This window comes from Patella vulgata, chromosome 4 (assembly GCF_932274485.2).
Source record: "Patella vulgata chromosome 4, xgPatVulg1.2, whole genome shotgun sequence".
Lineage (NCBI taxonomy): Eukaryota > Metazoa > Mollusca > Gastropoda > Patellidae > Patella > Patella vulgata.
The window spans coordinates 16795462-16817861 of NC_065882.2; the positions used below are offsets into that span (position 1 = coordinate 16795462).

Here is a 22400-nt window from a genome sequence, read left to right on the forward strand (position 1 = left end):
CTACACGGAGATTGAAAAATTATGTTTCCTGTTTTTACAGCGCATGTCTGACCTTGTTTTGTTTCCCGAACTGGATACCAAAGACTTGGCGCTAAAATTAAAGTTAAAAAGATCAAAGATGGGCAAGCAAAAATCCGCAAAAAATTCCCGTGTAATTGATAAGACGGACCTAAAAGAAAATATGGAGGAAAAGCCTTGGTATGAAATAGTTATAAACTTGTCAGACATGTCCTTCTTCATCATAAGCCCATTTTATTTGTGTTATTATTTATATATCTCGTGTGTGGCTCTTCTTCCACCGACAAATGAATGAAGTGTACTGTGACTGTGTATACCTGCCAAGTACGGTCCAACCCATTTCCTAAGTGTAGGCTACAGTGTGAAATTTAACCCTTACATTAAAGGAGCTAAATCGCTAATATTTGGCACCTACAAATTGACACAAATGGGTCGCAACGTATATAATATAATATGAATGTAAATAAACTGATTTACATTCAATCGTTTCCGTTTTTACTCCAATTTCAAAGCAGTTATGTTCAGCAAAATACGCCAAAGTCTCTGTCGAATGGCAATCTCTAGCATCTGGTTATTCCAGTCTACACCGATAGTATTTATTGCGCATGCTCTCCAGATAAGAATATGGGGTCACCGTTTGACATGACTTGTGGAATATGTCTAACCTCGTTCTTCAAGTCGCTTGTTACAAATTGCGCTGAAACGCATTGTGGTACACGATTCGTGTACCAATCGTAAAATGTTTATTGCGTCTTAAATATTGGATATCAGCAGCCCATCTTTTCCCAGTAAGACCCCAACACCAATGTTGACAAATAATTCGCGTTTTCATTGTCGAAGGTTTTGGATGATATTGAGTTAGAGACTTAGCTACTTTAAGCCATTCATCACATAGACGTTTGTGGAACTTAATAGAATTTCACCATTTCTTGCCAGCGTATTTTTTTAAGTTGAAAAATTGATTTAGTAGATTCAGATTTAAGATAATACTTAATAATAGGCTAATTATTTAATTTTTATTGGTTGGTAGTAATAATGGTAGGCTATTTCAGTATTTGTAACATATATTATTGGAGCCATGGTGACTAAGTGGGTAAGACGCTGGAGGTTGGGTGTTCTATCCCTGCATTGGCCGAGAAAGTTCTCGGGATTTTCCAATGTGGTTTCCTCTTCCATGGTGCAGGATGGAGGACCTGACAAGGACAGCTGTCTAGTTGTTCGAATGGGACAAAAAAAATTAGGTCCCGTGTATACATTGGCATGCACGTAAAATATCCCTTGACAGTTGGAATTCGATATAAGATAAGAGCAGGCCATAGTCCTGGGTATACATTATAAATGGCATGCACGTAAAAGATCCCTTGGCAGATGGAATTCGATATAAGAGCAGCTAGGCCATAGATAGTGCCGAGCAAAATTTCCCTCATAGCACACTGTATGGCGTATGCCCTTCTTCATTAACCCAGTAATAATAATAATAATAATAAGTTCTTTATTTTCAAAAGGGTGAAAAATTAGGCTTTGCAGCCTGTTTACAATTCTGCCCTTAAGAGAAGAACAGTAGGATGTTAAACTCCATTTCATTTCATTGTCATTTGTACCGTATTATTACAAACTAAGGCCTAGCCCTAAAATCTCTTTAGAATAATTGACATTATTTAGTTTGATGGAAGTTCATACAAGTCAGAAGATAGATATGGAACCTGAATAAATGACAGCAGTTTTATATTTATGTCCCTTTAAATAAATGACATCATATAGATGTAATAGCTATTGACAGACCCTTTTAACTTTAATACAGAAATTGTTTAGACCCAGGAAAGTAGACATAGTATAGATCTATTCTACCTTCTAGATAGATCTGATCTTAGAAAAAATGTTAGAAGCTTTAATAAATTGAATTTTTCAGTAAAAGAAGGAAATTAGAAAAGGATAAATCCTTGAAGAGAACTTCTTGGTGTGAAGATGACAAAAGTACAAAGCTTATTTACACAGAGATGGGCCTTGGCTTGATCAGTGATAGCAGTGATGATACAGACAGTTGTGATGGTTTGAACGAAAATACGCCAGCCTCCGCCACACAGAGATCAACACCTGTTGTCCCAGCAGTAAGATATATTCCTTATATTTTTACACCTGTCGTCACAGACATTGCCACTGTCAGGCATAAATCCACTTAATCCAGGCCTTGTCTAGCATAATCCCTCTTTTTTCTGTGTTTTTCTTAAATTTTATTATCAATACATGTCTGGCATATAGTGGTAGCACCATTTACCCAAATCCACCATTATTTCAACTCATAAAATAATAATTTATTTTATATATATTTGATAATATACTGTTCTTTATGCCATATTAGCATATTAATTTAAAATTGTGATGTTTTTGTTTCAAAAATGCCCATCAAAATGCAATTTCCAAGCAATCGATTTTGTGCAATACACAGGTTATGTTCCTTGGTTACAACTTCCAAGTTGCTTGGAAATCACATTTTGAGGGGCATTTTCGCCCAAAAAAATGCTACGATTTTCAATTACAAATGACAATTTAGCATATAGAACTGAATTATGAAATGTTGATATAAAATTATTGTGATACGAGTTTACGAGTTAAAATAATGGTGGATTTGGTTACAACTTCCAAACTTGCCTGGAAATCACATTTGAGGGGCATTTTGACACCAAAACGTTACGATAATTGATTAAAAATGACAATTTGGGATACAGAATAGTATGTTATCCAATATCAATATAAATTTATTGTCTTTTTTAAGTTGAAATAATGATGGATTTGGATAAATCGTGCTACCCGTCATAATACAGTTCAAAATATTGGTCCTGAACTAGTAAAGCTATTTTCTCAGGTTTATTATCCCAAGGTCTGGGTAAGAACTAAATACATGTCCAAATTTAGAGATTTTTGGGCTGGATAAACATGCTTATTTAATTTCAGGCACCAAGAATTCTAAAACCTAGTCAAAGAAATAACTGGTCTTTTACAAGCACAAGCTCTGATGATTTCTTCTCACCAATCAAAATACATCGAAAATTTCGAGGAAAAGATGACCTTGATGAATACACAGGAGAAGGTGAAGTTTATATTATTTTAAACATATCCTTTCGTTTGTGTGTACTAGTGCACAGGCATGCCCAAATTTGTAAATATTTGCACCAGTTGAAAATTCAATTTCTAGATCTGTAATTGTAATGTCATTGTGTGAAACTAAGCTTGAAGATGGCATAGACATTATGTCTTATTTAAAACATTTGGATATAAAGTCATTTAATTTGTGTGTGGTGAATTGTAGTATCCATATGCCACACAGTGTACTATGGGTGAAATTTTCCCTGATAGCGACAATGCGGCCTCCTCTTATATCGAATTCCAACTGTCAAGGGTTCTTTTATGTGCATCCAAACAACTATACGTTGTCTCTTGCCAAGCCCTCCGTCCTGCACCACTGACAAAGGGGAACCATGCAAGAAAATCCCAATAAACTTTCTAGGCCAGATTGAACACCCAACCTCCAGGCTAGCAAGCGAACGTCTTACTCACCGAGCCAACGTGGCTCCCATCTTTAAATCTAAAATATATCCAAATTGAAATATACTAGGCCATATCACTCAGCTTAGACAGGTAGATGTTAGTTTCATTTCAGTTTCATATAATAACAATTTGTATTTATCATTGGTTTTCAGATTATATTAATAAACTCCTGGATGAAAATATTCTCTATATATTTCAACTATTACCCCGATTTACCATAGCTAAATGTGCCCGTGTGTGTCGAAGATGGAGTCGTATTGTGTAAGTATATATCCCATTTTTATATGGCCATGGTTTCCCTTGATTATAGAATCATTTATAGACAGCTCGGATGACTTAGCTACTGTGCGGTGTGTGTGTTTTAATGAATGGTAATTAATCTTTGTCCATCAATGAAAATATTTGATTTTTTTTTTACATACATGTACTTAGTGATAGATATACAAAAATTGTCAGTATTAATGTTCAGCACTTAGACTCATAACTACCAATGTCCAACAAACTTATTAGAGGGGTTTGGTCGCAGAATGGTTAACCTGTGCATGTTATATCATAAGGTCTTTCATTGAGTCAAGTTGTATGGTTTTGATTGCCTGTCCAATCTCATAGGTTTTCTTTGAGTCCTCCGCTTCCCTCCCACTGCTAAAGACCTGTATGCCCAAGCGAATTATTGAAATAAAAAGGAACCGTATGTTAGTCCCAAAATGACCTAGTTTGTGTCAGTGGATGTTAAACCCCATTTCTCTCTTGCTAACCAGTTTAACAGAGTATAGATTATAAGTGCTATTCCATATGCATATACTAGTTCAGCACAATATTTTTTACAATCTGAAAAAACTGTTCTGTAATAAGGGTATTGATGTTTTATATATTTTAGGAGAGAAAAAGCTTTATGGAAGAAAATAGATCTATCTAATAAAACTCTGGGTGCCGGAACATTGGGAAATGTTGTTCATAGAGGTGTCAAGGTTTTAAGATTAGCAAAATCAGAGGTAAGAGACAATTAACTGTTATTATGTACGTATGATTAGAAGAAGAGTTAGGGGACTGGAAATGCTGCTCTCTAGGCAAACTGGTCCAAAATTTTCCCCTTTTGGATTTGAATATGTTGTGATCCATGCTAAAGTAAAAATTACCCCTTCAGTCCAACCTATAAGCCAGAAAGATACCCATTGAGTTTCAGAATAATCTTATCTGGCTGGATTTGTGCAGAGCTGATATGAAATATTTAGAATGTTTCTATTTCGTATCTTATATTTGATAAAACTGTTTGCTTTTAGATCTTAGCACCAATGAACCTTGAGCCTACTAAAGATAGAGAAAATTTAAGGTAAAGTTTAAAAAAAAAAACACTGAAAAAATACTGTTTTCATAATAATGCCCACAAGAGTATAAGCAGATGCTCGATTGAGCATTTTTTTTTTATCCCTGGGCGGGAGTCAATAGAGTGTACACACAGATTTCGGGCAACAACATATACGCCAATTAAATGTAAAACCATCTTAACCAATCAATGTAACCAGAACTCTATAGCATAATTTTGTGTTGAGATGCATTAAGTTATGGTGATTATTCAGTTAACAATTGTGGATAATGTATAGTTACTAAAATCAGTCATTGCGACTTGACTAGATATATGATTGGAAACTGTTTTTGTTTATTTCAGTATGTCATCTCTACAGTATTTAGACCTGAGTATGGCAACTGTTTCAACAGATATATTGGAACAGTTATTTTCTATCTGTCATAACCTTAGAAAAATCAGTTTAGAAAATTGTCAGCTGAATGAAAAAATTTGTAGGTAAGTATGAAATGAATGTAATGTAATTATCCAGAAGGAAATCAGTGGTTCAGGGTAGAGAGCCTGGCAAGGAATTGTCTAGTCACTCGGATGGGACAAAACACTGGTCTTAAGCACTGAGCCACTGTGGATTCCTAATGACTTGAAAATTCAGTTATCTTTATAATTATGGTTATGTCACTAAACTTGATACTAAAAGTTGACTGTCATTTTTTAAATACGTACAAAATTCAATAAGGTATTATATCCACAATTATATATTGCAGGCATTTAAAATTTCTCACATATTAATGTCTTTTTGTCTGTTTTCAGTTATATGGGTCAGAACAGAGAATTGGAATGTCTTAATTTAAGTATGTGTCAAGGATTAAATTGTGATGCTCTTGAACCTATTATGACAAATTGTAAACGGTAAGTTCACCAATCACATTTTGGATAAATTTGCACAATAATAAGAAACATTTTCTCTGCTTATTTGGTGTGCTCAATTGTGAAGCAGGAAAGTTCCGTATTGATGGAATTACATATGAATGACACAGAATTGAGTACTGTCACAGTTCTGCCAGTCTGGTAAACAGATGGTGAGAAACAAATTCTGCTTCAGGTATTGTCATTGGTTGAGATAATATTCTGTTTACTCAATTGACATCTATTATGATTTCATTCCATTCTGTCGAGTATCCATATATTGTTTGTTTTCCATTCTTAAAGCCTTGAGGGGAGGGGTTGGGTAGCCAAATGGTTAACCAGTGCACGTTGGATTAGAAGGTCTGTCATTGAGTCAACTGGCGTTGTTTTGATTTCCTGCTTGTACGTGACAAGGCTAGGTAGGGCATGTCCAACCTCGTGGGTTTTTTCCGGGTCCTTCGGTTTCCTCCCAGTGCTAAAAACTCCTACGCGCAAGCTAATTACAGAAATAAAATAGAACCATTTGTTAGTCCCGAAATAACCTAGTTTGTGTCAAGTGGATGTTAAACCCCATTTCTCTCTCTCTTAAAGCCTTGATTTTATGTTAGACAAACCGTTTTAAGAGAATTACGTTTTCTGTATTAAGACCCCCAAATTAAAATATATTTGAAATGTTGTTGTGTATTACAGGTTAGAATCGTTAAATATTGGTTGGACCTGGTTAGATAGAGCATCTATTGTTTATTTATCTGATTCGTTTCCTACATCTTTATGTAAATTAAATTGGAGTGGTTGTAGAGAAAATATTACTGATGATGGTATGTTTATGTAAGCCATGGCTTTTTTTTTGTTTTTTTTTTTCATTTTTCACATTAGGATCTGGAAGAGCTTTTTAACAGTGTTCTGTTTAATGTGGGAGAATTGGCAGATAAAATGGTCGAAATTAGGGGATTCACGAATTGATTAAAGTTAAATATAAATAGACCACATAATTCAAAGTTCAACTATATGACCTCTGACATTATCCATTTTCAGAAATATTTGTTTGGTTGAAGTAATCTACATATCCAAAACACATTAACCTTTGGTAATTGGAATTTATAGAAATGAAATGAAATGGGGTTTAACGTCCTTCTTTTCTGCTCCGACTGGGCTAAAGTAGACGGGCATACGCCATGCAGTGTGCTATGAGGGAAATTTTGCCCGGGCAGCTGCATTATGGCCTACTCTTATATTGAATCCCAACTGCCAAGAGATCTTTTATGTGCATTCCAATGTATACATGGGACCTCAGTTTTCTGTCCCATCCGAACGACTAGTCAGCTGTCCTTGTCAAGCTCTCTATCCTGCACCACTGACAAGGGGAAACCACATCGGAAAATCCTGATGAACTTTTTTGGCCAATGCAGGGATCGAACATGCAACCTCCAGGCTAGCAAGCCAGCATCATACCTACTTAGCCACCGTGGCTACAGGGAATTTATAGAAGTGTAGTTGAAAATTCCTTGCATTGTACATCGTACCATATTAAATGAAGATTAACATTTGCTTTTTTTCTTGTATTTTCAGAGGTTGTAGCTTTAACAAGAAACTGTAGTAAATTAAAAGAATTAGATTTAAGTGATTCTACTGTGTTATCTTGTCAGTCTATTCATATTATAGCAGAAAATATGAAGGAATTAGAACATTTAGCATTAAGCAGATGCTACCAGATTATTCCAACAACTATTCCGTAAGTTGTTATTTCTCTTATTAACTTATTACAGAACTATAACATATTAGTGATTCGGCAAGTTCTATATGAAGGAATAAAGATGAAGGGAAATTTATTGATTTAAAGTTTCTGATGTCTGAAAAAGAACCACAAACTCAATTGAATATTTGAATATCATTTGAAAAATGGATATTCAGGTAGTATAATCAGTTACCCCTACAATAGTTCTTGTTAATTAATGAAATGAAATGGGGTTTAACATCCTACTGTTCTGCTCCGAACCGGGTTAATGAAGACAGGCATACGCAATACAGTGTGCTATGAGGGAAAATTTGCCTGGAGAGAGGCCTACTCTTATATTGAATTTGAACTGTCAAGGGATCTTTTATGTGCACACCAATGTGTACACGGGATCTTGGTTTTTCATCCCATCCGAACGACTAGACAGCTGTCCTTGTCAGGCCTTCCGTCCTGCATCATTGACAAGGGGGAAACATGCCGGAAAATCTGAATGAACTTTCTTGGCCGACCTCCAGGCTAGCGAGCCAGCATCTAACCCACTTAGCCACTGTGACACCCTATTGATTTATGTGATTGTTTCAACATTATGGGGGTTGGGTGGTCGATTGGTTTAATGCCTGTATGATAGATCATAATCATATGGTCTGTTATTGAGTCAAGTTGCATGGTTTAGCTTCCCCACTTGTACTTGACTAGGAGTAGAGTCACCTGTCCAACCTCGTGGGTTTTCTCTGGGTCTTTTCGTTTCCTCCCATAGTTAAAGACCCCTACGTGCAAGCGAATTATTGAAATATAATTGAACCATATGTTAGTACCGAAATGACCTAATTTGTGTCAAGTGGTCATTAAACTCCTTTTCTCTCTTAATTTTTGTCACAGAGATGTAAACGTCTTACTTTATCACAACAGATTTTATTTTTTACTTTCAGAGTTTTAACAAGAATCAAATCATTGGTAGCTCTAGAAGTTTACGGAATGTTACGTGAAGTATATCTGACACATTTACAAGACACCATGCCACGTATAGAAATTAACAAATTCCCCTTTTCTAGTGTAGCTCGACCAACTACAGGTGTTCGTAGAACGAGTATCTGGGGTATTAGAGTGAGAGAAAATATCGTCTGAGGACAAGATTTGTTATACAGAGGAAATTCTGTCTTGAGTAATGTTTCTGAATACAAGTTGGAATTGATTTTGAATCTTTGCAATTTTATTGAAGTTATTGTACATTAAATCATCTATCATAAATCTAACTTTGTAAAATGATATTATGTCACAAAAAATGTTCACATTGACTAATTTATTTTACATTGTCATCCTTCATAACTCAGTGTTTGTAAAATGTTTATCTGAAGAAACTCAAAACATGTCTTCTTTAGATTTTATAATTCTGTTAAATGATTATCATTTTCCGACTCCTCTCTCAAATAAATTGTTTTTCAAATACTAACACATTTTTAACCTTTCTACTTATTAATACTCCTTGAAATATTCCACAAACAAGTTATAACCTGAAATTACACATTTATGCCACGACCATCCATCGGGCTGTCAAACTCTACATACAACATTTCCTTGTGAAATATTTTCAAATTCTCAGGGAATTTTTTGTTTTGAGGAAGAACCCTATCTCGAAAGAATGTTTTGAGACTTAATGGAATTGATCATTGTCCATCATAATTAGGATATAATATGTTAATATGTTTATTCATCTAAATATTTGATCATTAAATTTACTATATATTTATATTTTCATAAAAGTTAATATGCATGGGGAAATAATTTCTTTAATATTCTCTTATTATAATAGTTCTTTAGGTCGTATTAATAAATTTATTTAAGTTATGCATGGGGGTCTTGTGGTCTAATGCATGCACTTTTAGATCATAAAATCTGTCATTGAGTGATTTAGTAAAGTAGGGTGGTTCAGTCCCAAGGAGTAGGTTAGCCTACCCAACCTCATGTGTTTCCCTGGGTCCTCTGGTTCCCCCTCTTGCTAAAAACCCCTATCATGTTAGCCTAAAATGACCTAGTTTGTGTCGATTGGACGTTAAAATCTCCCTTTGTCTCTCTTTAGGTTACAGTAAGCTTTGTAACTGATGTTTCATCTAGTTGATTTATACTGATTAATAAATTATATTCAAAGTAATAAATTTAATTTAATAAACATATGATTGAAATTAAAGAAATAATTGTATTATAATAGTAATATTACTTCTTGGATTATATTGAGACAATATTCACTCCAAAGTTTAGCAAATTATTTTCTGTTTTCTTAGATAAAGACAGCGTTTCTTTAGGTAGATTTACTTTTAGTTGTTAGAATTTTTTTTAGTTGTAGATTAAATGTTTTAAAATAGCAGAAATGAATAAGACATCAATGTTTTATAAATCAAAATGTTTTGTTTAAAAAAAAAGTTGGAATTTTTTGTTCTTGCTCTTCGACCAATAATTTAATCCTGTATATTAAGATATGTAGTGTAAAATAAGCTGTATTCATAAGCTTACTATATTCATGGACTGTAATGTGAATTTGAGATGTACCAAACCCTGTGCTTGACAAATATAACGTTACTCTTAGGTTGTCAAAAATAATGTACCATATCCAGAAAAATTTATAAGCTTGTTGTATACTCATAGATTGTAATTTGAATTTTGGGGTCCGCCCTCACGTCGTCAGAAATTGTGTACCATTTCTAGAAATATTCATAAGCATGCTGTGTAATCGTCATATGTACTATCAACCTGGGCCCTTATTCACGAAAACTTAAACTAAGATACAATCGAAATTTTAAGAAATAATGCAATTCGATTGGCTGACCAATATGCAAATTGGATATATGCAAATTGATTTTACTGGTCAGCCAATCGAATTGCAGTATTTCTTAAAATTTCGATTGTATCTTAGTTTAAGTTTTCGTGAATAAGGACCCTGAGCTCATCAAATATAGTGTACCAGAAAAGTTCATAAACTTGCTGAATAATTATAAAATGTATGTGAACCTAAAAAACTTGTGTATTACGATTTATCAGAATACAATTATGGTATGATTGAATAACTTGTATACTTTGATGTCAATAATCAATTAAACCACACAATTCCAATACATTTTTGCTTGTTTTTCATAAAAAGATTTGTGTAAGATGGTTTCATACTAACTTGAAAGCATCTCCAAAATGTCAAATCTTTACAAACTGTTACTGACTTGTTCACAATGGGGTGAACAATATTTTTTAAAATGATGCCCCTTTCTTTGATTTGGGTCAAAAATGGGGTGCTCTATTGACAGCATGGGACGCTCTATTGACAGCATGGGACATACGGAATTGACAGAATTGCAATTATGCATGCCTTATCATTCAAATTTCTTGCATTGGCTGAGAAAGTTTATCAGGATTTTCCGACGTGGTTTCCCCTTGTCGGTGGTGAAGGATGGAGGGCCTGACAATGACAGCTGTCTAGTCATTCGGATGGTACGGAAAAACAAAGTCCTGTGTATACATTGGCATACATGAAAAAGATCCTTTGGCAGTTGGAATTCGATGTAAGAGCAGGACATAGTGCCACTGCCTGGGCAAAATTTCCCTCATGGCACACTGTATGGTGTATGCCCCTCTTTATTAGGGCAGTCGGACATTAAACCCCATTCCATTTCATTTCAAAATTTCTGCGTATACCTCTATTGAAACCTTTCGTACACATAGGGCTTTGGCTTTTCATCCCTTCCGAGCGACAAGTTGCCTTTCCTTTACAGACCCTCCATCCTGCAGCACTGAGATGGGGAAACCAGAATGCAAAATCATTACAAATATTCTAACCAAGTGGATTGAACCTGGGCCACCTGGTTAGTGACTCAGAGTATACTCACAGAGTCACTGTGGATCACTTCGGACCCGTGAGGTCCCCATAACATCTGATGAAGAATAAACCGAACAGTCCAAAATTTTCAACTAAACATTTAAAGACTTTGTATATTTTAATTTATTTACAACTGAATATACATGGTACCACTATCACCTCTTGTTATAATTATCTGTGTGTAAATAGTTCAATTTACGTGGATCATAACCATAAGCTTTAACACGACTATCTGATGCATTCGCAGATTTCTGAACCTCCGACATCTGTCTCTCTCCACCTTCGTTATTTCTATCTGCTCGGCCTTTATTTCTAAATTTCTTATTTTTATTTTTTGATGAGGATGTGAACCGAGTTTGTTTCTTTTTAATCTTCTCTTGAATCTTTTGTTTGGATTTTTCATCGACTTCGGCAACGACCTTGGGATCAATACCTTCCCTGTAAATATAGAAAGACGAATGTCAGGAAATAGTGGTTGCAATTAACTAATAACTACGAGGAGTGAGGTGGGCAGATACTTCATGTAAATGCCAACAAACAAATGAAATATGTGACCGGTGCCAGCAAAATCAATCGGAAGTTGCATTCATTCATTTTGCACAATATGTTATTATATACAGCAGTCGGTGGTTAAATTATTGATTTTCAGTTATCATCACCAAACAATAGTTTGAAATGTTTTCTTTAAGAATTCTAAATCATTTTTAATTATTCGAACCCTAAATACCTCAAAAATTGATTTTAATAAGGGATGTTGAAGCATACATGATCAAGATTCCCCTTAAAACAATCGAAATTAGTGGTCTATTTTACATCAAAGTGCATTTTAAAGCCTGTATAGAACTCAATTTTGATGAAGTGACCCAAGTGACACATGTCCACTCTCTGCTCATAGAGAGTCAATGCTCTTTGAGAAAAAGGCCAGTACTAGATCCACTCACAGTTTGCATTCTGTCAGCGAAGGATGTGCACCTGCATATTTACACTCCTCTCCCTAAAGACCACCCCTCTTTTGGAATCTATTTTCTTCAATCAAATATATTATTTACCTTAATCCTGGCATTAAATTTAACTTTTTCACCATAGACTTTCCTCTCTTCTTATATTTTATTTTCTCTATTCTTTCTTCTTCTTCGGTTCTAAAAAAAGGAGCAATAAGATAAATGTGAAAAAAAAATCCTACTTTTATTTCAGAAAGTAATATTGAGAATGTGGCATTCTGGGGCTTAAAAATGTCAGTTGTTGGTGTCCTAGTTAAAATGACAGAAAAACATACTGAACTTTATTCTGGTTCATTTTCAGTGTCAGAAGTACAGAACAAAAACAGATCAGTTTTACTAGTTCGTTTCAATTCACAGGACATTAACAAGTAGTAACAAAACTCATCATGATATATACTCCTATGACTAGGTCGAAATAGAGGGATAAATTTTGGAAGTCTGGGTTGGGTATATACTGTTTAGGTTGTAGTCTTACAAACAAGGTACATGAACTTGTGACCTTGCCCCTTGAAACTGATAAGCTTTTCCTTGTCCAGTAGAGAACCTATAATGTTACTGTGCAATATTTCAGATATAAGGCATTAGGGTATTTATGAACAGTGATGAAGATAGCACTACTTACAGGTATGAAACAACTTTCTGTGTTGTTGCCCATTTATTTAGATCTTTATCTGGTGCAGCTAAAACCTGAAACAAATTATACATTCACCCCAAATTAAAACAAACCAACAATAATAAAATATTGGGCCTTAATTTATATAATCTATATTTTGTGATTTTGTTAATGTCATTAACTCTGGAGCAATGCTATGCAGTGTCATTATCTAGTGCCTAACAGGTTAAAGGGAGGAATATTGAAACTGTCTGTTGTCTTTCCCGGGATTTTGTTTCCAGACATAATGTTTCTCCGGAATCACGCAAGACTTCTTTATGAAACTTTGTACACACATCACCCTTTTCTCAGTTTAATAATTTTTGTGTTTCCTGAAAACAAATTCGACTGTGGAATGTTGTTGATATGGCCATCTTGTTTTTATATTATCCATCTATACCAGTCAGTCAATATTTGTCATATTTATCTGTATTTATTAGTTTTTAGGTTAAATTTGTTCAAAATCTATTCTTATTGCATGTAAATTTACTGAGAATGTCACTGCCAGTCAATCAAAACTCGCAAATATACCCCTGTTCTGTATATATCTAATTAAATTAACCCAGTCAAAATTAAAGTGTTTCCGATCAAAATTTAAAGTTACCTCTTCAATTGTTAAACCAAAATCATTAGCTTCTGTTTTTCTATATTTATATCTACATGGCATATCTCCTATCACATCCTCAAAATCTAATTTATAATATTCATCAAAATATTCGGGAAAAGATTTTTCATCTGCAAGCAAAAATATAGAACAATATGAATATTTCTTCTCAGTCAATCAAATATACATTATTTTGGGGACAATATTATCTTATACTAGTTCATCAAATTAAAGATACATTATGGGAGATTAGATAAAGAGCTGGTAGTTCTCACTATAATAGTTAAAAACTAGATAATGTAAAGGGAATTTGCTGAAAATTTCAGTCAAATTGATCCACCCTGAACCAAGTATTTAGCGATTGAATTTTGAGCCTAGCCTCGAACAGTAGCAGCAGACCGGGTTCTAATACAGTAAATATCGCAGGCTAGCGATGCCATCCAGAATTGATTATGGTCTGAATAAGTTAATTAATGTCTAATTAATAATTTAGATAACATTTCAGACCAAAAGAAAGACCTGCAATAGACAGATTTAGCTCTTACATAATGTATGTTTAAATATACATGTTAGGTAAATAGGATATATCTGATATCTTCCAGCCATCATACATACTTTTATCTAATATTTTAAATGACCTGAAGAATAAATTTAACCTCAAATTGTCTAATAAGCGTGTGATAAATCAAACACTTAGAACCAGCGTTCGGACCTCAGACATTTTAATATTGTAACCTGCGATCATCTATTCACATGTTAAATATCGTACAATCACATATCCTGTATATTGGAAGATTTGTTAATACTTGGTAAAATATGCTTCTCTGACGAATTTTATTGGATATAAATCATGTAAACAGAAATGAAAAGATATAATGCTTCTTTGTCACTTTAACCCCGAAGCTTACAACCATGGATATATTTTTTCATAGCAACAAATATTATAGTTTTCTTGGGGTCATACTCACAAAATCTTCAACTAAAATATTTTAAGAAAGCAGCCTTTCAATTCAGAGGAGCTAATTGTAGGCCAGTTTGGGTGGTTTGGGAATTTCCAGAGTCCACTATGGCCGCTTTATATAAATGAGTATTTTGGGGAATACTAACCCTCTCCCTAACCCTTTTAAAAGACTGATCCAATTTACCTTTTAGCCCTATAAAAAGGGTTAGAGTTAGGATTAGTATTCCACAAAATACTCATTTATATAAAGTGGCCACAATTAGAATCTCCCCTTCCAATTACCTAATAGGTAAACTTTTTACTAGGATCTTAACACTCAGCTAATGAAATTGCAGTACAGTTCATGTTTTTGTGAGTTAAGCCCCTGTTAGCTTGAAAATATAATCAAATCACATGAAATCTAGAGTACCATGATAAGTTTATTTTTAACTAACCTGGATCAAACAGCGGTTTCTTTCTTTTAACAGCTTCTGTAAATTTAGATTTTTTCTTCTTTTTTCCGACACGTAAATCTTGACTAGGATCATAATCAGCATCCATCTATAATCAGAACATATTGTTTATTTATCTATAATTTTCTTATAAACATTACAGAAATGGAATGAAATGGGGTTTAATGTCCTAGTGTTCTGCTCCGACTTGACTAATGAAGGCAGGCATATGCCATGAGTAAAATCTTCCCCAGATAGCAGCGCTATGGCCTACTCTTATATCAAATTCCAACCGTCAAGGGTTCTTTTACGTGCATGCCATGAGTAAAATCTTCCCCAGATAGCAGTGCTATGGCCTACTCTTATATCGAATTCCAACTGTCAAGGGTTCTTTTACGTGCATGCCAATGTGTGCACAGGACAACAGTTTTTCATCCCATCTGAATGACTACGCATTGTCTCTTGCCAGGCCTATCTGTCCTACAGCACTGAGCTTTCTTGGCAAATGATTATATGTTGTCTCTTGCCAGGCCCTCCGGCCCTTCATCCTGCACCACTGACAAGGGGGAATCACGCCAAAAATTCCTGATGAAATTCAGGGTTTAAGGTCCTTCATTAACTAATGAAGACAGGCATGCAAAATGTAGTGTGCCACGACACCAGTGTTTCCATCTGCTCTTCATTAAATACCAACTATTTAGGGATCTTTTACGTGTATGTCAACGAGTACATAGGTAGACTTTTTTTGTCTCATCCAAACGACTAGACGATTTTCCTTGACTTGCTTTTTCATACCATCATATTTTTGTCAATATTAGCCATTCCTACGAATCAAAACAGTGCATTTAATTACACTGCAGCCTCTCTGAATATCACTATATTTAATTGATAATTTAATCTTTTACAGTGTTATAATATATCTTCTTACATTAAAATTAGAATCGTCAAAATTGACATCTTCACTTGTGCCTGCTCCATTATATTCTTCTTGACTTGGGCCTGCTCCATTCCAATCTTCTTCTGAAAATAAAATACCGTAATTTAGTTTAGGCCTGTATTGCATGTACTCCAGTCAAATAGATTTCCTATTTTAAAGGCTTCAGGACATAGGGTGTTTCTGACCACTTTTCACATAACTCTTTGATGAAACTTAACTTGGTCCATCTTTACAAACATTGAATTTAACTTGACTATCTTTTTTCGCATAAGCCCAAAAAGAGTACCTCGTTGATATCACAGAGCTTAGTTTAAGATACACTGCTTTAGTGCACATGATGTGATAGATATAAAATCATAAAGTTCGACAGCTAGCCAAGCCAATTCTAACTGACAAATTGTTTTTTTGTATATTATTATCTATCATTAATCAAACATTAGAATCCAAATAAATATATGTACATAATTTTGAATTGTACAAATATTGAAAAAAAAATTCAGAAAGAAAACAAGCCAAAGGTTGTGCTTCTCAGATAAAAATTATCTGATGACAAGACAATAATTCTCAATAAATCTTTTTGCACTTACCCATTCCAGCAATATCCTCATCTTCATCATCCTCAAAAGTCGGTTTCTCCATCTCCTCTTCTCGCTCATCATAATAATCTGTGTTAAATTTCTCTTCCATCATCTTGTCATGTTTTTCAGGATCGAAATCTTCTTCTAAATCTTGTTCCGTAAAACCAATATTTTCATTCCCCGTTATTTGTTTAATCTTTTTTATTTTTGCTAAAATTTCTTTCCTTTTGGTTGCTTTTAATTTGTTGATTTCTTTTCTTTTTTCTTCCTTTTGCTACAGAAAAGAAAATCCTTTTAAAGCTGTGATACACAAGAAAGCTAAGAAGATGACTTGGACATCAACATCCTACATCCTTGACTAATTTGTTTCCATGGAAACACAAAAATTATTTAACTGAAAAATTTATTTCTTTAAGTGGCATTTAGTAAATGAACAGTAACACACTAAAACTATTTATGGAATAACAATTACTGGTTTATTAACATGCAACATTTCGACGATGATACTCTTGTCTTTATCAAGCAAATGATGATAAAGACGAGAGTATCATCATCGAAACGTTGCATGTTAATAAACAAGTAATTGTTATTCCATAAATAGTGTTAGTGTGTGAAAAATTTAAAATTAGAAAAAGGCACAGCTACTATAATAGGTTGATGTGTGTACAAAGCTCTGTAAATAAATCTTTAGGGGCTCTTGCGAAATGCTCTGGAAAGAAAACAAGGATGGAAGGACAGAGTCCATTTCAATATCCCTCCCCTTATCTTCAAATCTGACAAAACTAAAGGACACGATGTTTGCTAGAAATTTGTAACTTTAAAAGAAAACACAAAGTATAAAGTTTCATAAAGATATTTTGAAGGGTTTATGAAATATGCTCTGGCAGATGGAGCACATTCAATATCACTCCCTAACTTTGTTCATTGCAAGATAAAAAGAGTTACAATTTCACCAGTTACAACAGATAGTAGGTTGACAGAACAGACATGCACAATACCTTTAATTTTCTTTCTCTGACATCACGGTTTTTATCAGCTCTTCTTGTGTCCTTCCGACGTACACTGTCTTCAACTTTTCTGGGAAATGTGGGGATCTAATAAAAAATATATCATGTTCATAATAAAACTGTTTAACTTTCAGTATAATTAGTCACCATTCAATACTTTTAGATATGTAATAGATATGTAATAGATATTGCAATAATTATTGCAACAATTATTGCAATTATTATTGACTAAACATGTCAATGAACATAAATAAGTTAAAAGATTCCATTACTTACTGATTTTCCACCCGGTTCTTCATATCTGTGTTTAGTTTTACCCATAAATTTACTGATATCTTGTTTTTCTTCATTTATAATTTCTTCATAAGTTGGTAATCTATTTAAAAAAAAAGGAAATGAGATAAGAAAATTTTATCCTTTAACTAATTACCAAGGAAATTTCTGTTTCTAGCAAGTGGTCGATTCTCAGGCAATGAATCTTTATTCGTTTACGTCCAAATGTTGGACATCCATACAACAACAGTTGGTATCATGACGTAGAATATAGGAGATACACAAAGAAAGCAAAACTATAGAGTCCTCAATACGAGCGGGCTGTGACCTTCACTTGTCCTGGTGACTTGGTCCAGGAACTCAGTGTGTAGGTCGTGAAATGTCATATGGTTTATAGTAGTAAATATTTGACAGCGAAGAAGAAAACAGTTTTTATTGACATTGAATAACAAATACTAAAATATCTGTTTGAATGGCTCTGAAAAACTAATTATTTGAATATTTATTTGAACTCTAGTGCCTTAGAGACAAAGTTTTTGACATTGTATACTGTGACCATCATTTAAGACTATAAAATTAATAAAATAATATCAACAAAGTCTATATGTGACTATCTTACCTAGTCTCTGCCTTTTTACTTATATATCTTTTATTTAAAAAGAAATCTGCTAAAAACTTTTCATTTTTATCTAAGTCTGGTTTATTCCATAATTTTTTCAGAGGTTTCTGTAAAAACAAGTGACTATATTGGTTTATGAAATAATAATGAAATGAGGTTTTAAAGTCTTACTTTTCTGCTCCATTCAGGATAATGAAGACAGACACAGTGTTCTATGAGGTAAATTTTGTCCATCTGTCAAGGTTTCTAAGTTTTTAAGTATCATCCGAACGACTAAACCAGGCCCCCCGTCCTGCTTCAAGCACAAGGGGAAATCATGTCAGATAATCCCAAGGGAATTTCTCTGACAACATTGCGATCATACCCAGAACCGCAAGATTAGTAAGCCAGCATCTTATTCACTGAGCCACCACGGCTCCCTGATATGATCAATCTGATTAAAACACAAATCCTATTTCATTTCGTTTTTTTTATAGTTCAAAATTTCGTTTTACTTGTCTTAACTACACGAGAATCTGTGGAAAAGTTGTTATATTACCAGCGTTTTAGTTGAAGTAAGGGATAAGCCAATGAAACAGTCTGTTACAGCGACTTCTTGGCGTGCCATGCACAGAACTGAGGGTAAACCACTAGAAATGCCAACGCTGATTGATTAATCAATGTCTAACGTCATAGGGTTTCAAAGCCACTCATACGACCCCTGACAAGACCTTCTTCGTGTAGTGTAGGCCATCGAAAGTATAAAAAAAACGAAACGAAATATAAATCTGTATTTTAATCAGATTGTGATATGATAATGCTTGTTACTGTTCTAATATTTAAATTTAAATATTCAATTGGCCATATCTTACCAAATCTTTCTTGACTTGTTTATCTTCTTGTAGAGACATTTTATCACCTTTCAACCAATTTACATATTCTTCTTCTTCCTCTTCCTATAATATTTAAATAGTTAATAATAAACTCATTCGTATAATATTCAAATAACCTTACAATACACATTTTTCATTAGAATCCTGTTAACTTTAATTCAGATGGACTCAACCAATATATCATCTGAAACATTTAATTTCACACTCTTGTATACCAGAAGCTAATTTAAATTTATTTCCATAGAGAAACACATAGAGACACAACAATGATTAAGTCAAAGAAATCTCTAATTAGCAAAAGGCACAATTACTATAATATGTTAATGCATGTACAAAGTTACATGAAGATGTCTTGAACAGTTTATAAGATATCCAACAGAAAAAAAAATCAAACCGGAACTGAAGGGTGGGCAGAGAACGGATCCCATTTTAATATCCCTATTTCCTCCCTTACTTTTGTTCAGCGTAGGACAATGAAGGTTTGTTTAATAGTTGATGTTCATGTACTAGTTTCTATAAGAATAAGTTACTAACCAGGCAATTAACTGAATAGAAAGTTAATTACAATAATATGAATTTATGTAATGGACAGAAAAGAATGTGGGACTAAATCAAAAGAAAAAATTAGAAAACTGACCTCCTCTACTTCTGTTTTTTCACGTTTCTTTAGAAAATCATCATCACCCGATTCTTCTTCTGAATCAATTAGAGCTGCTTTTAAACTGTTTCTAACTTCATTCTGTTCTTCAGAATTAACAAATGATGTTGATGCCATTTCATCTTCCTCATCAATAATTCTGAAATATATGCCAGTAATCATTGATATCCACAACATAGAATGCTTAAACTAAAATATTCTAAGAATGCAACCTTTTAATTGGCCAAAAGCTAAATGCTTATAGGTCCTTTAATGGACAATTAGTATTCTTAAAATATTTTAGATTATGCTTTCATGATTAGGGCCAAAATATAAGGTCTGATGTGTTTAATTTAGTCTTTAAGGAACGGTACTGTAACATCAATCAGTCTTGGAGAGGGGTTCTATAGGCTTCTCCAATCCACTTTCTATGAATAAATATTGTTTAAAAAAAAAATCAATCCATCTTTCAGGTAACAAACTGGTATGTCCACAAACGATGATCTGTCATCAGTGTTATCATGATTATTTTACACTTTACGATCACATACAGTATGTTTATTCTTAATACTTGAGAACTTATGTAGTTTATTATTTCATCAAAACATTTAATTGGAGGAGAATCTATGTTACCCTTTCTTCTTAATTAAGACATCTTTCTGATAATCTCTCAGTAGAAAAGGTTTATTTTTCTTTGATTTCTTTGGTGTAGGTTCTTCATCTGAAGCGCTGTCCGATGATGTATCTAAATAAAGAGGATATGATGTGTGAAAGACTTTAAATGCAGCTATGTGATAATTTTTAAAAGAAACGCAGTCAGTCAGTTTTTTCTTATGTGTAATGATAGTTAGTTACCAGTGTTCTTATTTACATATCTGTGGCAGGTAAAAGGGAGGGAGAGAAATAGGGTGTAACGTCCCTCCTACTCCCTCTAAAAGGGATAATGACTTTGTATGTCTTCAATAACATTAATAGCAGAAGAATTTGAAATCAAAATTACTATTCTTGTGCTTTCCCTGGCATGTTCTCACTAATTTTTTGTTGAACTTATATAGAATTTTGAGGTTTTAATTTTGGTAATCATTTCTTAATGGCTCAATATTTTAAGTTGCAACTTTCATGCAAGGCAGTTAACCATTTTGGCATCCAATTTGCATATTTAAACCAAACTGAAATCTACAAGTTCACCTTTGAATCACTCACATAAGTGTGTTAAGATACATACCATAAAATTTAGCATTTTTATCATGAATTTTAGGATCATTTGTTTTTAGAGCTGCCAAGGTTCTGTACCAATCTCTGTCAACTTTTGTTGTTAATGCCTGCAATAAACTAGATAATTTACTCATTCTACTACCCAAGTGAATTTTATTTTTGCTTCACTGATTCAATCACATTTATCTGCTGTACTGGCTCATATATAAACTAGTTTTATGATATGTGACACAACCAAAGTTTTTGTAGAATATATGAAACTATTCTAAACTATTGTTGTAATACAACAAATCTCGTCAATTACATGACAAGGCTCTTCAATCTGACACGTGACAAATTGAAAGTAGAACAAATTCGTCTGCTTACAGTCAATATTTTGACATGGCTATGAATCAGATACAAATCGTATCACAACATCTGAATCACAATATAAATCTTGTCGAGACTGCAGTCACAATATGTTACACTAATTTGAACTCCTGATTAAAACAAAATTTATCATCACCTCTGCATCTTCATCTTCTGATTCGGATGTACTTGAATCTGTATTTGAATCTAGGTCAAAATCTACATCGTCTTCAAATTTATCAATCACTAAAAAACATGTCAGTTAAAGATACATTATGTTAGATTAAGATAAAGAAAAATATATCGAAAATTTAAATAAATTTCTTTATTCTGAGCGACATTATCAAATATTGTTTATTATCATAGCAATGTTAATTGTTAATCAACATTCAGCCTCTCTTCTCCATTTTTAAATTAAATCATCATAACGGCAATAGAATATACTAACTCAGAGGCACATACTGTACAGTAAAGGATATAATTATACTAATTATAGTACCATACGGTACCATTTTATTAAAATATCGTACAATAAATATTGTTAATCTTTTTTAAATGTAACATTTTTCAAAAAGACCTAACCCATAACATTATTATCTAGAACATGAAATATTATTAAATTAGATATCTCATTTATTTTCTAGATCACAAGACATGATTATAAGGTAGGCTACACTAGTACTGCCGTACTAATACACTACACTCTGAATAAATATGAATTGTCCTATTGATTTCTTCAGCTAAATGAAGATATGAGAACACAAGTATCATTTCCTCACATTCTTTAACTTCCTTTTTATTTTCTTCTTTCCTCAAACGTTTTTTAGAATCTTTCTTTGCCATGATCAGTTAAAAATGTTTATGATCTGTCTAAAGAAATAACCATTTTAGAATTAGG

General features: G+C 33.5%; 2 protein-coding genes across 2 annotated transcripts; one reads left to right on the plus strand and one right to left on the minus strand.

The window, feature by feature from the left end:
• The first annotated feature begins 45 nt into the window (after window positions 1-45).
• Window positions 46-8866, plus strand: LOC126818618 (S-phase kinase-associated protein 2). Its single transcript, XM_050546133.2, has 11 exons — window positions 46-198; window positions 1928-2126; window positions 2971-3106; window positions 3717-3825; window positions 4442-4556; window positions 4845-4894; window positions 5231-5365; window positions 5678-5776; window positions 6464-6591; window positions 7343-7505; window positions 8438-8866. Exons 1-11 carry the CDS (start codon window positions 119-121, stop codon window positions 8631-8633), a joined length of 1410 nt encoding a protein of 469 aa, XP_050402090.2. The 5' UTR covers window positions 46-118; the 3' UTR covers window positions 8634-8866.
• Window positions 8867-11472: 2606 nt separating this feature from the next.
• Window positions 11473-22400, minus strand: LOC126818597 (protein KRI1 homolog). Its single transcript, XM_050546083.1, has 16 exons — window positions 22282-22400; window positions 21660-21748; window positions 21165-21261; window positions 20573-20684; window positions 19940-20099; window positions 19282-19365; window positions 18431-18537; window positions 17815-17914; window positions 17530-17625; window positions 16541-16805; window positions 15945-16036; window positions 15020-15125; window positions 13625-13755; window positions 12991-13055; window positions 12417-12506; window positions 11473-11805 (listed from the first exon to the last, which is right to left on the minus strand). Exons 1-16 carry the CDS (start codon window positions 22343-22345, stop codon window positions 11523-11525), a joined length of 1941 nt encoding a protein of 646 aa, XP_050402040.1. The 5' UTR covers window positions 22346-22400; the 3' UTR covers window positions 11473-11522.